The sequence below is a fragment of the Pleurodeles waltl genome, chromosome 6 (genome assembly GCF_031143425.1).
Source record: "Pleurodeles waltl isolate 20211129_DDA chromosome 6, aPleWal1.hap1.20221129, whole genome shotgun sequence".
In the NCBI taxonomy this organism is placed as follows: Eukaryota; Metazoa; Chordata; class Amphibia; order Caudata; family Salamandridae; genus Pleurodeles; species Pleurodeles waltl.
In genome coordinates, this window is record NC_090445.1 from 374341641 (window position 1) to 374360535 (window position 18895).

At 45.0% G+C, this 18895-nt stretch overlaps 1 protein-coding gene across 1 annotated transcript in view; it reads left to right on the forward strand.

Moving 5' to 3' along the window:
• The window catches only part of ADCY4 (adenylate cyclase 4), a 178555-nt gene that overhangs the window by 125411 nt on the left and 34249 nt on the right, over positions 1-18895 (forward strand). The window contains exons 12-16 of the mRNA XM_069238292.1: positions 2310-2350; positions 3258-3332; positions 4663-4732; positions 5574-5671; positions 18489-18573. Of these exons, the coding sequence (XP_069094393.1) occupies positions 2310-2350; positions 3258-3332; positions 4663-4732; positions 5574-5671; positions 18489-18573 (369 nt within the window). The remainder of the gene's footprint in view (positions 1-2309; positions 2351-3257; positions 3333-4662; positions 4733-5573; positions 5672-18488; positions 18574-18895) is intronic.

Below are 18895 nucleotides of genomic sequence, written 5' to 3' on the forward strand. Positions count from 1 at the left end.
AATGTCCTCGCATTAGAAGTATTGCTGAGAAAGTGCTGTCCCAATATTAGTTGAGAAGTACAGCAATATCCTATTATATTTTTAGCAACCACTCTGATCACAATAAATAGATTCAAAAATATGGTTAGTGTCTTTCACTCTGACAAATGCAGGCACGATCCCATTAAATGTGTACAGCTCTGCTGAGATACGCAGCTCTAATCCCATTAAAGACAGAGCAGAGTCCCGAGGAGTGGAAATGCTATTCCATTACCACAACAGCTTCTCTGCTGAGAAATGATCGTGCGGGTCATTAAAACATGGCGCCGCTGGTGGGAATGTGCCTGCAGAATTGTGTAGCGCCGCATTGAACAGTGTGGGCACTGGTCCATGAAAAGTAACGCAGGTGTACAGACTTGTATCCTAGCAGGAAGTGTTTGCACCACCATATTAAAATATAGAAGCCCTGTAGTGCAGTGTTGCCAATGGCAAATTTAAAGTATAGTAGGCATACTCAGTAGTACCCTTAATCACCTTATTGTAGTGGTTCTGATGAGAAGGATCCGTAGCTGTCATGCCAAGAAGCAGAACCGGCATTGTCCTGTTCCAGGGATAGGCGTCCTGCTGAACAGGGCAGGTGCTGTCTCAGATAAACAACACAGGCCTGGTTCTGCAGGCACCGCTTCCGGTTAAACACTTCTCCAGACATCCCCTTTAGATGTGAGTGCCAGAACTACACATAAAGGGTTCACGGCAATGCAGGGCCATGCGGGCAGTGCAGAATCATGCAAGCAGTGGGCAGTGCAGTACAGGGCCATGCAGGGAGTGCAGGACCATCCAGGGACTACAGGGTCATGCAGCATTGGGCAGGGCACTGCAGGGTCATGCAGGCAGTGGACAGGGCAGTGCAGTACAGGGTAATGCAGGGAGTGCAGGACCATCCAGAGAGTACAGGGTCATGCAGCAGTGGGCAGGGCAGGGCAGTGCAGGGTCATGCAGGCAGTGGACAGGGCAGTGCAGTGTCACGCAGGAGCTGGCCAGCACAGTGCAGGGTCATGCAGGGAATGGACATGGCAGTGCAGGACACTGAAGGATCAAGCAGGGAATGAGCGAACTGGATGGTTCAGACCACCCTTATTTACCACAACATTTTATGCTTTTATCACAGTGTGAGACCTAGGCAGCATGAATGTGTATTTCCCGCCCTAACAGCATTTATATTCCTTTTCTTATTGCAACTTTGTAATGGGTTGAGAAGTGAATCCAAACGCCATCACTGTCAGGTCAGGCCCTCGAAGAGCACTCTGATGGTCCATTGATCATGGCATTGGGACTCTTGGGCGCTTCTCAGACCCGCAAGGTATCCCTGGGCCTGGGAAGTGCACAGAACCTTAACATCCTGTGGGGTGGTGAAGCTGGAGGGCGCAGGAGGCCATGTGAAAGTTGTATGCATTGATTGCCTACCCCAGTTTCCTTCCCACTGTGTACCTCCATGCAGAGGCAGCTCTGACTGAGCAGGGCTCTGCCAACAGCTCCTCGGCGCAGCCCCAAAGGTCAGTAGGCACACTGAGCTCCACACATCACCCAGGCCTACAGGTAGCACAGGAGAGTCCTAAGATGGTCTGGTAACTGTTGAGGCAGGTAAGGGGGGGGGCGCTGTCACAAGGCCGCACACCTAAGACGCCAGCTCCTCGGTGTCAGTGCCCAACACCCTAGACTGATGGTTTACGTGAGGTTGTTTGACTTCACTTGCGCAGACTGTTTTTACTATAGTAACTCCAGTCCTAAAGTACCTGCAGAGTTGCCAGAAATGTAGTTTTCACAAAGGTAGTCCAGAAGGTTTATTTACGATTCAGTCTCTAGTCCTGGAATAAATTTGGAGAAAATTATACATTCTCCATTTTTTTTTAAATGGGGTTCAAATGGTGTAATTCAACAATGTCTGTTGGGTGGGGGAGTGCTACCCTGAGGACGCTGCGAAGTAGATCGGGGTACATTTATGTGCAGACTCCCTGATATTCCTGGGTGTTCTGTGACAGCCTGTGGGCAAAGAGTGCAACAAACTCTGTGCAGGTGCCGCGTTAGGATAGAAACAAAGTCCTTACTCACTCAAAGTCTTTCTGACAGGTTTGACCACTGACTTTGGAGCAAGTCACCCTAATAGAAGCCCTCCCTCTCCCTGCACTGGTGGGCGCTGGGGACCATCGCCCTGGAGTAGTGAGATGCTGCTAATCCTGCTTCATCAACAAGTCTTATGGCCCCTGGTGGACCAGTGGTGTAGGACAGACTCATTGTGTCTAACTGGACTCCCGCTTTCTCTCCCTCTCCAGGAGATCCCGATGGCCTCCCTCGCTCACCGAAGCTCTGAGAAGTAAGTCACGATCACAACTTGATTCTCCTTCAAAGCATGAAGTGTAGAGCATGCCCTACAGGGGCTAGTAGGAATCATGGAGCCTGCCTACTTCTGCAACACTGAGACCCGGAGTCAGCTCTCCGAAGCACTCCATTTCTGCGGCTTCTCTGCTACTCCAGTACTAGCAACTAAACCATGCTCCAGTGATGCACCTCAGCCCTCCACCATGGCTCCTGTTATTTTGCAGCACACACATACCCTACTATGCCACTGCACCTCACTCCTGACCCGTAGCATCCTGGTATCCTGCCATTAGGACCCACACACAGCTCTGCCACTGCACCTAAATCCTGACTCGCAGCACCCCCTGCTGCCCTGCTACTAAGATCCCATCACAGCTCTGCCACTGCCCTTTAGTCCTGACCTGCAGAATCCCCTACTATTCATGTACCAGGACCCACCACAGCTCTACCACTTTATCCCATTCCTGACCTGCAGCACCCTCTTGAGCCTCAGCACCCTGCTGTCCAACCACTAAGACCCACAGTATGGCCCAGTTGCAGGACCTCCGCAATTGTTCTTTATTCTCTATGCAGGATACTACAAATCTCTAGAATAGTAATTGCTTATTCAGGCAATGCCTGTAACCACATATCCACGATTTCAACGCACTTTGATAATTAGATAATTATTACTAATTCCCATGAGTCATCCCCAGCCTATGACCTAGAAGTTGTTTGAATATCTCTGCAACAGACGCATTGGCAAACTGGGCTACCGCATCAGCTTAACCATGTCAGACAGCAAATCAATTGAGCACCTTTGCTACCCTCAGAAATAAGTCTTCCATGCAACCTTTCTGCTCAGTGACACCAAGATTTACATTTGAGTATTTACCCTAAGAATGGTTTTCTTTCTATCCTAGGCGATCACCAAAAGAAACCGAGGACAACTTGAATGAGAAAATACTGCAGATCATCGAACAGCTCAACTCACAGAAGTATGTTCTTTGAGGGCTTCCATGTTTTCTACTGCTAGTGCAATCGTCTGCGACAGGGGCTGCATGCAGTGCCCACTTCAGGGCGCACAGGGGTCCAGTTCATGATTCTCTGTCAGAACCTGCACCTAGAGTTAGTTCTACATGATCCAGGTATCCAGTCCAAGTGGGGGCCCAAATAGAGACCATTCCAAGGGGTACAGACATTAATGAATTCTCTTATGGGCTCCATAGGTTCAAATAGATGCAGGGTCCATTCCAGGAGGCACAAGAATCCAGGTCATGTCCTCCTCTAGGAGAACTTCCATAGTCTGCTTCAAGGGGCACTTGAATCCAGTTCTGGTTCTTCTCAACAGGGTCAACATCTAGAGTTCGTTCAAAGGACACAAAGAATCCACTTCTGGTTCTTTCCCTCAGCCACTGGCTGCACCCAGAGTCCATGTCAAGCAGTGCATATTTGCAGGTCTAAGTCTCGGAGTTCTATTGCAGATGTGTTCTGGGAATCCGTGGCGCCTTCACGGATGAGCATTTAATCGATCCAAGGGCCTGCCAGCACATGGTACATGGTATAATCAAGGTCTGTCATTACAAATGTAGTTGAGTGCATTCTAAAGTAGCACCCCCATTGATCATGTGAGCACAGGAGAAGGGAGCATGGTATCCCCTGAGGTAGTCCATCCACCCCACATCTTTGTAATCAATGGTTTCATTGCAAGTGTATTGTTGAACAATAAAATTGTGTTTTTATAAAATGTATTACTAAGCCATCGGTCTAACAGTTTTTTTCTATTTCTCTCTCTCACTCTTACACATCATTTTCTTGCTCCTCCCTTCTCTAACTTCTCATTTTACACAACTTTTCTCTCCTTGTTTTTACATTGGTCTTTCCTCGCTGTTGTATTGCCTTATCTGTCTTTAATCACATTGTTTGTGAACTTCCATCCATTCCTGTCTATAATATTCATACTCTTTTCTATCCTATGCTTCATTAACTTCCTTTTGAATCTTCTTTTTCTTCTCTTTATGCCTTTCATTTCATTCTCTCTCCAATGTCTCTTCCTCACTTGACGGCTTTCTCCCTTCTATTATTTGTGCTGTGTGTATTTCCCACACCTCTATTTCCTTTCTCTTTCCCTTACTATACATGTCTCTCCTGCTGTCTTTCCTCCTCTCTGCTCATCTCCCCCTCACCCATGTTGTCCATGCCCACTGCCGTTTCATCCTACCTTTTTGCCCCTCTTGGCCTTCCCCTCATTACTTTCTGAATACTCTGCCCTGCCCACGCTCCGCTCTTTCTTTCGTTCTCCCTTTGTCTCTATATCTCCTTTTTCAGACAGTGGAAGAAATCCGAGGACTTCAACAGAATCACTTTATACTTCAACGAGAAGTCCATAGAGAAGGAGGTGAGTACTCCCTCCAAGACCGTGAGGCCTACTTGGGAAGGAAGTGCCCTCTCACAGAAGCCGAGGAAGGCAAGTGCCCCCTTAGAGAAGCTGAATCCAAATACAGAGTGAGGTGAGGCCCCCTCAGAGAAGGTGAGTTCTACTAGAGAGGAAGGCACGGGCCCCCTCAGACAAGATGGGTCTTACCAGAGAAGGATATGAATTGAATTCTAGGGGAGGGGGCATTCCCCAATCTGTGCCCACGTAGGCCTGACCAGAAGCCCCTCCGAGGCTGAAGTCATTCCACCCCAACAAGAGGAAATCTGAGTGCAGATGAATGATTTTGCTAGGGAAGATACTTTTACTGAGAAATAACATTATGAATCACCCAGTAGGAAGAATTTTGAAAGACAAAAATACAATGAACATTAGATGAAAAGTTTCATAGTAATTTATGTTCTTAAATGCTTATCAGCCCTTCTCACCAAAACTAACAGTAGCTTGACTTTTAAACCTATCCTTAAATTTGATCCTGGCCTTACCTTACCCTATCAAAATATTGAATGATTAATTCAAAGTATACAGGGCTATATCTGTCCCTGCTTCTCAGCAGCAGATAGGAGGATAGTGAGGGCTAAGGATGCGACCCTGTGATGTCATTGAAGAGTATGAAGTCATTTCCACGACCACATGCATTTTGGTGAATTGACATCCATAGCTGAGCCCAGCCTTTATAACTACTGCAGACTGAAAACGCCTTGTTTGGGTGGGATCCGGAAAGTGGAATGGTCTGGTGGGGTGGGTGTCAGGGTGACCTGGAGCAGAGGAGATCCTGAAGCCTGTCCTTCTTTTTTATGCACAGTATCGCCTCTCAGACCTGCCGTCCTTCAAGTACTACACTGCCTGTTCCTTCTTCGTCTTCTTCTGTAACTTTGTCATCCAGTTGCTGGTGTCAAATAAGTAAGATATTTTCATTTCCTATAGATTGGGCCTGGGGCGCAGGACAAAAGTGTGGGTGCAAAGCTTGTGCTGTTTTTTTTTTGTATTTTTCTGCATTTCTACTGAGATTTCCACAATTTTATACACTCAGTTTTTACAGAGAAATGTTATGGTGCACAAGGTAAGATAACTTTGGTATTTTAGGAGTGGCCCGTAAATATCTTCACTGACTGAACTACTGGAAATATTTCTGTTTCATGATATATGCCTGTAATTGTAGTTGTTGCATTTAAATGGTAACATGATAAGAAAGGTCACACGACATTGATTGTGGCTGGGATTCTCCGTTTGAGGTGTTACTCACTCCGCCAATTCCAAACTGTGGCAGAAAGGCTGGGCAGGGTAGGGAAACACATGAAAAATCCCTGGTAGGCTGAGAACCAGGGGACTGCGTTTATTGGTAGAAGGATTGAGAGATCATCATCTGTCTAGATTACCAGTCAGTCCACTCTCACCATTTTCTAGTAGACAGATAATCTGGATGAAAATATCAGACTTAATAATAGGTTTACAACATTAAAGACCCGATTTACAGTTTGTCAGAAGAGTATTTACGCTGTATTATAAATGCTTCTATTCTAATACACTTGTAATAAGGTGGATGGATTCGTCATGTTTGTGAAGGAGTATCCCATCCGCCAAACTCTAAACCAGGTCCTAAGCCCCCGACCCATGTCAGCTTTTGGCAAATGAAAACAAATGTCAGGTAAACAAATCCTAAGGCTGTTCAATCTGTAATCGGATGCAATGAACTGTGACTACGGCACCTTTTTCTATCTGATCTTTTATTGATTTTTCTTCAAGGTCTGACCTGCAACACAGAATTTTAATGTAGGGCAAGCCAGAGCAAAATCTATACCATACCTTACTATAGTAAGAGCTCGACCAAGATGTTTCAAACAAGGTTGCCTGCCGAGTGGGATCTTCTGCAAGAAAGAAGGGTATCACGTTTTTACTGGCCTTAGTACTGAAATGTATACCAGCAGTCTCTGGGCATCCTTTGTGAGCCCCACACAAGCCCTGCTTGTAGGCCTCTGACAACCTTGGGCAAGATTCACGAAGTTATGAGTGCACCAAAGTGAGAGTGGAAATAGCATCATCATTCACAAGTGCAAGTTCAAGTCTGTGATACCAAAATGTGGATTTACACTTGTAAATGGATTGTATTCACATATAAAATGGGACCAAATATGGCAAAGATTTAACTTTAAGTCTCTTTTGAGAGGCCGCTTGTGGGTTAATCAGAGTAGGGTAAGCCTGAAAAACTGGTGAACACTGACCTCACAAAGTTGCAAGTTCCTGGGTATTTACAAACATTTAGAAGTTTACTCTTGTTAATGACAACAGTATTTTATTTTCAAAGTGGGAACTGGGAAGGGACACATTTGGTAGGGGATTGGGTTTTTCCACAACGAAGCATGTTTTCTCCACAGAGAAATAAATAAAAGTGACTTTAGTGCAAATGCAACAATGTGTTACTTTTTTATGTATTTGAAAATGTACAAGTTCTACTTCCCCAAATGCATAAATATTTGCATGTGTTAAGTAGATGTCGCAAGGTCACAACTTCCCTGAAGTACTCTTGGAATTCTTTGTGAGTTCAAAGAAAGTTTGGAATTTGTCCTAAACAGTAACTCAAATTTCCTAGCTTTTTTAAATATAAATCAGACACTTTGATACCAGTGCCACATGAGGCCTTTCACGTCGGTACAACCTGCCCAATCCCAGCTTCCCTGCGAAATGTTTAATTTCGCCTTCACTTCATAGTGGATGTTTTATTCCTACATCATTACAAAACAACTGTTAGGGACTTGAGTATATTCATGTTGCATTGGTTTTAAAGCATGCGAACTTCAACACTCGGATGAGCTCCAGGGAAGACAAAATCTGTGTTATTGTTGGACATCTTTCAAATATGTATATTTCTGTCAAGAAATAACATTTAGATTATGCCATCAGTGTTTGTGGCCAGGAAGGCTAGGCAGTGAGGGTATCTCAACCACTTGTATATCGTCCTCTCAACATTTCCACAATAAGAAATACATTGGTAAATCACCAAGTGCCTATTCAGAGGGAATGTAAGCCGACATGGGCAATTTTGATAACAGTATGTCACGACAAAAACTGACTGCCATCGCTCAGGTGGGGAACTCTAAGGGCTTCCTGGCTTTTGAGCCACTCTGGTCAGTGCTAGCAGGGGATCAATCACGTCAGAGATGGTGAAAACAAGGAAGGAGAGATGATGAGGAAAGCAGGAAAGGATAGTTCCTCGAAGAATGTCTAGTCCGGACAGTAAGACGAATATATAAGTAATGACTGTGAAAGGAGGGGAGGGGGACTTAGGAATGGAGGGTGGGAGCTAAAAACCATGGAACTGATGCTGCCCTCTCATTGAAAAGGTCATGGGAAGGTTGACACACAGATTCTCCTACCCTTGGTAGGAGAGCTTGGGAGGAGACGGGAAAAAACCTCTGCCTGAAACTCTAAACAAGGTTACATTCTAGAGATGCGGTTCAGTGCTGCCCCTAAATGGAGATTTCAAACTAGCCAGCTTGACCGCAGATGGTGCAGAAATGGATGAAGTAGTATCTGGTGAGAAAGCTATAAGTGCGGTGGGAGGAGCGGCACCAGATTGTCAGCTGAGTAACCAGTGTGTAGAGCAGAATGAGAACGATACGGAGGGGAATATAGGAATGGGCAGTGAAAAATGGGCATACTACTGCAATTGGTGATAATTGTTTTATGGCAAAGGGGGCACCGTTCTATGTAGATGAGATTAAACTTACAGGCGGAACCAGGAAAAGGGTGCAGATGGTGGCTATGGGGAGGACAGTGTCAAACATACCTTGCGAAATATGAGATTAGGTTAGTGCCGCTGATGCCCTTTAGATTTCTGGATCACAAATGGGTGATTGAAAGGTTCTTTGAGCTGCTTAATCCATCTCTGACAATGGCCACAGGTGGGATAGCCCACTACCTAGTATTAGCTTCAGAGGGAAGATTATAGCAACTTCAGCCTTCCTCTGCTCCCTCTTAGAAGTGCAATTGCTACAAACCTTTTGTGAATGCCAGGAAGTGGGTTTCACAAAACCTTGAATCCTAGGGTTAAGGCCAGTGAAAATGTCCAATGAGATTCAAAATGTTAATATGTACCGCTGGGGAGCAGAGGAAAAAAACCTATATAAATGTGAGATACCTCGGGAGATTAATGTACAAAGGAAAAACCTTCCCTTGACTTGGGGGTGAAAATGCATTCCTAGAGAAGGATCTGGGACAAGCCGGAGCACAGTCCTTGGAAATACGCGCTTTACATGTCGGGACAGAGAGACAACAAAGTGCTGCAGGCACCACCTGAAGTACGTGTACCCAGAGCCTTATCAGAGTCAGGAAAATGCAGAGAGAAGAGAGATGGGACGAGAGATCAAATGAAAGGAGCAGACTGGTCAGCGGAGGGTGGAATGTTAAGAAAATGGCAACATTCCTACCAGGCTCCACCTAATATTGGCCAAGGTTCAGAAATCTAGGCCCCTCCAGAAGAATGCAGGTGAGAAGGATACTGACATTAAATATAAACTGAAGGAACTTGCACAAAGAGTAGAAGCAAATTAGACATTCTGTCTTAGGTTGAAGCCAAAGTGGAAGGCTTGCTGAGAACTTGCAAATCTCATTATGATTAGTGTGAAAATACCACTACCCCAATAGATACCAGATACTCTGCTTTTTTGGAGGAGGGTCTTCTCTGTCTGTTAGATTTGGCAATCTGATGTGTAATATATGGGTATAATGGTCCCGATACAATTGGAGCTTTTTATGTGTTCAGTGAATTGCAGGCCGAATATGAACTTCAGTGAACAGGTTTCTTTAAATTCTTTAAATATTTTATAAATCCAAGATTACCCAAATTAAATCACCCGGGAGATTCTTAATAAGAATAGAATTTTATTGATGGAGATTCTGATGGGCAATCTTTTTGGCATCCCTGCAAAGGACCTTGGATCAATTATTTCTAGAAACGTTAGATGATGGCCTTGAATGTCTAGCTAGTGTTTTTTGTTTTGTTCTGTGAACTTGGGCCATTACGTTTTAGGTTTGTGAACTTAAGGCTCCAGCACTTTAGAGTCATACACAAGTAGTATTGTACCCCTTTAAAATTGTTTAATTAAAACCCACTCCTCACACACCTTGTGGCGGTGAACCACTCTTGTCCATTTCCACTGTTTAGTCCACGGGTTTCCAACAGAGGTCCAGCCCCATGCTAGATTCCCGGAAAATCCACATAAATGAATGTAAAGATGACGACGGGAAGTACTTCACATGGCCAGTGGTTATGCAGAAAATCTGGAGTGGAACAGGTCTCCTGGACCAACATTGAACTCCCGTGGTTGTTGACGCGGACTGGCCAAAATTTCAAGATGGTAAGACCATGAGATGATATGATGATCACAAGTGCCAATGGCAAACGTGACTATTTTAATGACTGGAAAAGGTATTTCCCGCACAAAGGACACTGAGGACCTCCACTTTTCAAACAGCCACGTGTGCCACATGTGACTGATATTTAGTTAGAGGATGCAGGCGTAGGGAGCCCATTCTTTCCTCTCACCCCTCTATGCGTTGAGACATGAGATGGTACGGCCATTAACTTGCTTTGGAAGGAGAGTATGCTTGGATGGCGCTTGCGCTGGTGTAATGCCTACAAACTGCAAGCAGCACTGAGAAGCATCAGCCTCCTGCCAGGAAGCACAAGACGAGTTATCTCACCTAGGCTGGGGTATATGCATTGATTTTATGTGGTTCACACCCCGCTGGAAGCAGGGGTTCATTGAACATCTGTGGCTCAGTGGGGCAGACTGGGAGATGAGTAGACAGCGTGTTAATCAAGTGGGGTTTATTTTTCATGACATGAACCTTCGTTTTAAATCTCAAGGAAACAAAGTGATGTGCCCAGAATCACTTGATTTTTGGTCAAATGCTGAAGCGAGGATTAGTCTCTTGCTCTCCAGACTCTTTGGTCAACTACTTATTCACTAGAACATATCTCCTCTTCCAAAGGTGGGGTGGGAAGGGGGGAAGCCTGCTATCTCTGAAAATGAATATTCAGCTTTTCTCTTGTCAGGAGGCCAAGTTTGAGAAATATATTAAACCCCACCCACTTTAACATGTGTCATCCCGCTGGCATGCTGGATATAGGTTTCTGTCCTTGGGCTCGCAGAAGCGTTTCTTAAGAACAAATTTCGGGTCATTCAGCACAGACAAGATTAAATAAACCCATCGCCTCTAGCTAGTGAGACACTGAATGGCATATTTAACATGGGGTCAAATGCGAATTATTAACCCAGTAGTCAACAAAAAAGGATACACATCTCTATCCCAGAATTTGATTTCAAATGAGTTTTACAATCGTTTGTTTTGTCTCTTTTCGAATATGGTAATTCACTACTTACAGACTGACCTAAAGTACATTTTGCTCGCCAGAAAGCAGCCTTTCTAGTGGCAGGCATGTTCGAAACATTTGTAGGGACCAGACCAAAAATAAACGCACACTGTGGTTTTGTATACAAGGAGCACAATATGTACTAAACATTTTTTTTAGCATTTGGCGCCACCTAATTTTGAACATGCCATAATGCTTTATCACGACCTAAAAGGCCAGGATTGCTTTTTAGGTCTTGCTTGACCACAAATCAATTAGATTTACATATTGTTTACAATTAAGAGTGCTATGGGCCAGCTTTCTTAAAAATTTGGATTGCTTGGGTCAGTCACCTTCCGCCGTCACTTTGACACAGCATCAGTCACATCCTGGACCAGCACAGAGGAGCATATATCTCTCACTCCATACTGTTGGTCAGTCTTTATCTCATGCATGCATTGATTACAAAAGGCAATCTTTTTTGTTACTTTTTTCACTGCAAGACACATTGGTTCCCTTTAAGGCACAGCAAATTAATTGTCGGTGTACCAAAAGATTGTCCTTCTAATGGTTTCCATTTAACGTTCCTAGCAACAACATTCACCTGCCACGCTTCCGATAAGATTCTGCTGTGGTGCTGCTGAAATACAAACGTGTGGGTTATAGCTAAAAATGCAAGCCAGACATATTGACTTTGCCAGTGTTTAGTTATTCCATAAATGTGTTTTGCATCAGGAGTACGAGGTCCTGAAAAGAGCAAGCCCACGTCAGAGAGTCCTGGCTGCCCCACCTTGTGATAGCCCTGGCATTCAGCAGAATGGTTTGCTATTAGAGGTAAGCAATTGGATGACATCACCCGCTACTGGCTTCTGATTGAAGTCTAAGGCATTTAGAAAATGGCATCCCTAGTGCACAAAGTCCGTGACTCTGGCATGCCCAACAACTTTCTTAGTGGGAATTCTTTCCCTTCAAATTTCGGACATTCTTCTCATGGAGCCCCCAGACTTGAAAAAAAGCAACACAAGGATGTGGCCCATTCCTTTTTGAGTAGCACATCTATGATACAGAATTCTATGTCTGGTGGTTCAGTGTGGTAATTCATCCACTCCAGGAGTCTTAGGCCTAGGATTCACTAAGCCTTTAATCATAATGAGGTTAACAAAAAGAACACTTAGGGAGCTGAGTTCTGTTCGCAGTGCCCTCCCACTTTTTGCTTGGTTATTAGATGCAACTTCGACTGGAGTACACTGAGTTCCTGCTGACCAGGTCCACTGTGCCAGTGCCCCCTCCTCAAAACAAAACACCTGGTCACTTGATCCCCAAGTGACCAGGCCCTTCAGCTCCTATAAGTCCCTAGTAAATGGTACTCCTGGTACCTAGGGCATGGATACTAAAGAGGGCGCATCAGGGCTGCAGCACAACTTGTGCCACCCTGAGGGACCCAGCACCAACCTTATGCAGACTGGCAATGCAGGCTGCGTGATAAGGTGCTCCCAAAATTGAGAACACAACAGCCTGTGTGCCATGTCCCCTAACACTGCATGTAATATATGGAAGCCACCTCTCTAGCAGGCCTTACAGCCCTAAGGCACAGTGCATTATATTACATGCAACAGCATTTCTGCAGAAGCAGATATTCCCCTGCTATGTCTTTGTTGATTCTCAGGCCTAGTAAGTGACCAGGGAAGCCATTTCAAGTACACCTGCAGGGCACTGGTCACTATGAGTTCAACAGCTACATGATTGCTTCACTGAAGATAGGGAGGTTTGTTATCAAACATCTCCTATCAGATGTTTCTGACCCCCTAAAGTGCGAGCCAGTGCTCTTGGGGTCCAGAGACCAAAGCCTGCACCGGGCAGGGGAGTTGACACCTCCTCCTCAAGGCATGGTGGGAAGCTTCAAAGACATAAACACCTTTGTAATACGACCCAAGTCTCTCATAATGGCGGAGATGACCAACCCCTCTGTCCTGACCTCACTTTTGGCGGCACGACAGGCAGGGGAATTAATCAGATGAGGTGTGCTACTTCATGCCAGCCCTACCCCAAGGTGGACGAGCTGAAGAGGGCACTACTTTTTTAATGCCTCCATCTTAGTTTGGAATGAATTAGGCCACCAGGGCCAGGGTTATGCCCACTTCCCAACAGAAGTGGTCATAGAAAGGGTGGAGTCATCCTAAAGGGGGGGGAACCCATTGGCTGCCACCTGACACTCCCTGCAATGCCCCTGAATTGAGTATTTAGGTGACACCCCTGAACCCTAGAACTCAGAACCAACGACCTCAAAAGAAAGGACAAAGAAGAGACGCACCTGCAGAAGAGGAGGCGGGGGAGAAGAAGAAGCAGTTGACCGGGTACCAACCCTGCCGGCCTGACTGGACTCCTCTACGGACTCTGCACCAGAAGATGCCTCGTCCTGCAGCTGAACCTCCAGAATCCCGGGAGGACTGACTACCTTCGAAAAAGACTCAACTCTCCCGTGAGCAGCGGATCTGTTCTCCAACCAACTCTACAAAAAGGACTCTGCAGCCTCTGGAACTGCAAAGACTCAACTCCTGAAGACACCACTGCACATCCCGTCACCGAACAGAGTGGGAGTAGACCTCTAGAGCCAGCAAGGTCCCCCAGCTGCCCAGAGTCTGGGTTCATTGTGGTTTCACCGCTCCTGGACTCTCTGGAGTCGCCTGCAGCTTCTACACGCATGCCCCCACTCCCGCAGCCTCTGTGGTGAGAGAAACCCGACACCTAAGGCACCCACTACACCCGTTGCTGCAGGCCCGAGTTGAAGTGGACCCCTGGTGTTAACAATGTCTCCCAGCTTTCCTAAGCTCGAGTGCACTGTGGTTTCACCCCTCCTGGATTCCACAAGATGCCTGCAGCCTCTCACCACAGGACCTCCGAACCGTAAGTCCTCCAGGACAAGGAAACCTGATGCCAAAGGATACCCCTGCATCTGTTGTCCCTGGGCCCTGGTGCAGACGCCCAAAGATGCACCTATATCCCTGAGCACCCCACGTTTGCAACTTACCTGTTGATTGTCCCCGGCTTGTCCCCAAGCCAAAGCCAAAGCCTAAATCCACAGAAACCAATCCCTATTGAAATACATGGGACACTCAATGCATACTGCACTTCTGTACCCGCCGCCCCAGTGCTGCCCAGAGTGACCTTTGGGTGCTGTCCTAACTCTTGCCCAGTAATCACTTTAAGTCTAAAAGACCAGTCCCATGAGCTGTTGTAATGTGCTTGTTTGCTGAATGTGTTTTCCTTCCATAGGTTAACATTGAAGAACACTGAAATTGCACTGTGTTGATTTTTGCAACTAAAAAGTATTTATGCCTAAAACATACTTACCTTATTATGAAGTTCTTGGCTTTGCAATATATATAAAAAAGCATTTTTTCTAAATTGGTCTCAGATTTATTCTTTGAGCGTGTGTCTCATTTATTGCCTCTGTGAGTCCATCAAATGATTAACACTACCCTCTGATAAGCCTAAGTGCTCACCCACACTACCACAAAATAGAGAACTAGTACTATCTACTTTTGCCTCTTGAAACCAATTGGAGATCCACTGGACTCTGCACGGTGTACTTCTTTTTAGTGCACCATATAGAGAGCTAGGTTCCTGCAAGTACCACTCGGTAGGGTAACAGTAAACATCTGTTAGCCCCAAATGGTGAATCAAGCACTCTACAAGTGAACAATAATTCCACTTTCCCCCCCCCCCATTTGGACACATTCCTCTGTATGTGCCTGCAAAAAATAACTTAAATATTTTATTGCAATGACACCTCCGTTTCTTCTAAAACCATAAATGTCTCATCAAGCTGAGAGCTCACTCTGTAGCAATCATATATTTCATTATGGTGTATTTAATATAATGCTGAGCTATGTTTCATTCACAGTTAATATATGCCCCATATGTGTAATTGTTTAACATAGTTACCCTTAAAATGTGCTTATACTCCCTCCCCCACCCAAATTGCATTTTACTTTGCCTTTTATTTGTTACTGTTGTACAATGCACCCGAATGTCTTTATCTTCAGGTCTGGCCTATGAGACCGCTTTAGTCATACATAATATACATGTATAGAGGGGCTTTCCATTGGTAGGCCTAATGCAATGGTCTATTGAATTTTCATTCACATTTTGCTTCCACCCACTACAGCATACAGTTTGAGGCAATGGGTCAACCCACTTTTCCCACTGACTCCCTTCAATTTGAGCGACTGCACAAAGCCTGTGTGCTTTGTTCACCTTTACTGTAAAGAAAACATTTCCTTTCTTTTCAGTGTAAAAGGTGGTTCAAAGTGTACTTTTTATTTTATTTTTATGTTAACTTTAAATAACAGTTATTTATTTTGCCTGCAGTTTATGTGACCAGATGCAAGGGGATTTATTATAGGTTTCTATTTTAAACGTTTTGTTATACTATGTTTAGGTAGGTGACATTACACTGCAGTTGTCTTCGATCGTGATGTTTTCTTGCCTCCTTCACAACTAACATTAAAATGCATGATGCAACACTGCAAATGAAAAGAAAGGGCAGTTGTTTAAAAAAAAAATCACTAGTGAAACAGCCCCATCGGTGTGTTTAATGTAATATTTGTATTGAAAACCTGTGGCAGCTACATGTAGGAGGGGACATTTTTTAACTTTTCAGATTTGTGGCACATGCTTACAATAAAGAGTACATGATTACCCATTGCACCAGCTTGCCAAGGCCAGACCTATTGACTTTGCCAGTGCTTGTTTGTTCTTGCGTCTGTGTTGTTACTCTTTTACTTCTGCATTGCAGATTGCTTTGCCGCCCTCTGGGCATTTCCAGTGCTACATAAAACTACAAATGCAATTAAAAAAAAATATCCAACATTTGAAACGCTGCAAGCACATTTGATTAAAGCTTATATCGTTATGCCTTCTCCTAACTCGGTTTTCAATATTCCAACTCCGGTTTCAATATTCGTTTTAGCCTTCGTATTTTCACGAGCACAATTTGTGCAATTAAATTACTGATGCCAGGAAATAACACTTACCTGTAGGATTACAGCTTGCAAAATTGGCATTTCTAAAGTGTTTTTAAAGTGAATCAGCATTTGATGCACATTAGCGCGAATTATTTGGCGTCAAATAAGCAAATATACAAATACTATGTTAAAGTCAAATGCATGAATTTGAATAAATGCTTATGCACAGTCTAACCTTGATACCTCTTCTCCGTCGTATCCATCCCCTGCTGGATTATGATTTATTTCAAGATTTTGTAGTGTTCGCCATTACTGGGTAGGGTGTCGTAGCTCTGGGAAACCTACTGATTGGTAAAGACTAAGGAAGAGTCCATTGTATTTACAGATTGAAAATCCATGTTCCCTAAGTAAAAAAAATAATTAGAACGCGGGGACAGGGACGTCAGTCAGGCCTATGCTGATCTCTCTAATATTGAAGGTGAATATTATTAAAGCGATGTCAGTCCCACAGTGCTGATACGAGCTTTCATTTTGATGACTCTTGAAGGGAGGTGCCTATTCTTTGTTACTCACATGGCTGTCTTCAAACTGGTCCTCCGCTCTGACAACCAGCCCGCGGATTGGTTCATAGTGTCTGCATGTGTTGTATAAACGGCAGTAATGTTTATCCACCATGGCGGAGGAGCTTTGCCCCGTTGCTGAAAGCCAGCAGAAAATAAAATTATAATACAACTATTGTGTTATACTTTTATTGTTAGATTCCTCCGCGTAGGGCAGGGCGGGGCGATCCTCGTCAGCAGCAGGGGGAGGAGGAGTAGTGTGCACTCTAAGTGTGCATGTCAGTTTGGCCGCCATCCAAGTCCGGCCAAACCGATTTCCGCACTTAGAACTCTCCACTCAGGCTGTGTTGCACTGAAGAACCAGGGGAGGCTCTCAGACCCCAGCTGAGCGGAATTTCAGGCCACTCAGACCAATCCAGGTGCTTCACTCATGCTGGGTAACAGCATGAGCGCGAAGCATCTCGATTGGGTGGGGAGAGAAGAAGCAGAAAAGCACCTAGGTGGCGAATAACACAGAGGTGACAGGTAAGTGTTGTGTTTGTATTATTCCCAACATCCCCCCGCGTGATCCCACCGAGCATCATCACAAGCAACTGCTGCTGTCAAAGTATTCTCTCCTACCTGTGTGTGCTTCCACTGGAAGCTAACATGCAGACCGGGAGGAGGCAGGGCCTGGCCGCCTGCCGACGTCATGGGAGCTATGTTGCAACACGACCCGTGTGATGTTATCGTTGTGATGCCACATTAGGGTGACCAGGCATCCCGGATTTGCCAGGACAGTCCCGGTTTTTCACCTGATGTCCCAGCAGATTTCCCGGTATTTAGAGAGGGTTGACAAAAAACGGTGGGAGGTGCCTTTTTATGTTTTCCAAAGCAGGGATAGTTGGTAGCTGGTATAAGGAAGAAATGTATTTAAAAGGCATGATACTGGCTTTAAAAATTGCATTTTATTTATGTTCTTAGCCCGGATGAGCGCTGTCATTCTGTGCGCTCAGATGAAGTAAAAAATATTGTCCTTTTTTTTTACTTTAAAATTCCTTGTCACCCTATGTCACATGCATACATGGCTGTGACGTAGAACAACTGTACTGTCTAGGTGCCCTGTCACCATTTGGGTGCTGCCAGTTTGGAATTAGAGAGCTAAAGTACCACAGACTTTGAATAGGAGCCAATAAATACAGTGTTCCTCTGGCACACCGCTCTTATCGTTTAAAACCTATTGGGTAAATAACTGCCTTTGCCTCATTGTCTGCAAATATCCATTGAAGGATTGATATGACTTCAGGAAGTCGTAGGTCACTGACGTGCCCAATAAATGACCATCACCTGAAGATCCCGAACATTTTAAAGACCAATGACTATACACATATAGCATTTTCACAAACTCATATACTGTTTTAAGGATATATATGTAGATGCCGTCCTCCGGGGTGTAGCTTCGGGGGGGGGGGGGGGGGGGGGGGGGGGGGGGCTGTAGGGTGTTACACCCCCACTAACAAATGTATCTTGTGATAAATAGTTGGGTACAGGGGCTTTTAGTTGGGTATGGTGAGGTGTCTGTCACCTATTGCCCCAACCAAGCTGCATTCCTCTGTCTTTACTCTACTCCTAAGCCCCTCTTGTGCGCCATGCTTGTCATATAATGCATTTCAACATTATGTGCCAGCGTGGCTGTTAGGCAATCTGAAGCTCACCCCCCCCCCCCCCCCCCCCCCCCTTACTGACTAAGCTACACCCCTGGCCGTCACACTTTTACCAGGGTCCATTATGACGATTGTTTCCTCTGCTGTAGTTTGCATCGGTGCCTCGTGTTAAGCGCTGTTCTTTCTCTCTGACAGGAATGCTGCACTGGGGATCTCTTATGGCATCACCTTCTTCATGTTCCTCCTCATCCTCTTCACCTGCTTCGCCGGACAGCTGGCAGTGAGTCCTCTCCTCCATCCTTATGTCCAGTGCTTTAAATGTGACGAAAAAAGTGTGTGTATGTATGTGTGGGTGGGGGGTAGGGTTGTCTCTAAAAGGGACATGGCCTGTGTAGTTGAGAGCATGGCTTAAACATGTTCACTGAAATTCTGTGATCCCACAGTGTGCCCCCAACCAGTATTTAGGTTCCTCTCAGAGCTTTCTGATATTGCATCCAGACATATAACACAACAACCGCCATACACTTAAAACCAGTTAGGGCCATTGACTTTGTCAATGATTGTTAGCTAAATAAGTTACACTAAAGATTTTTTAGTAAATA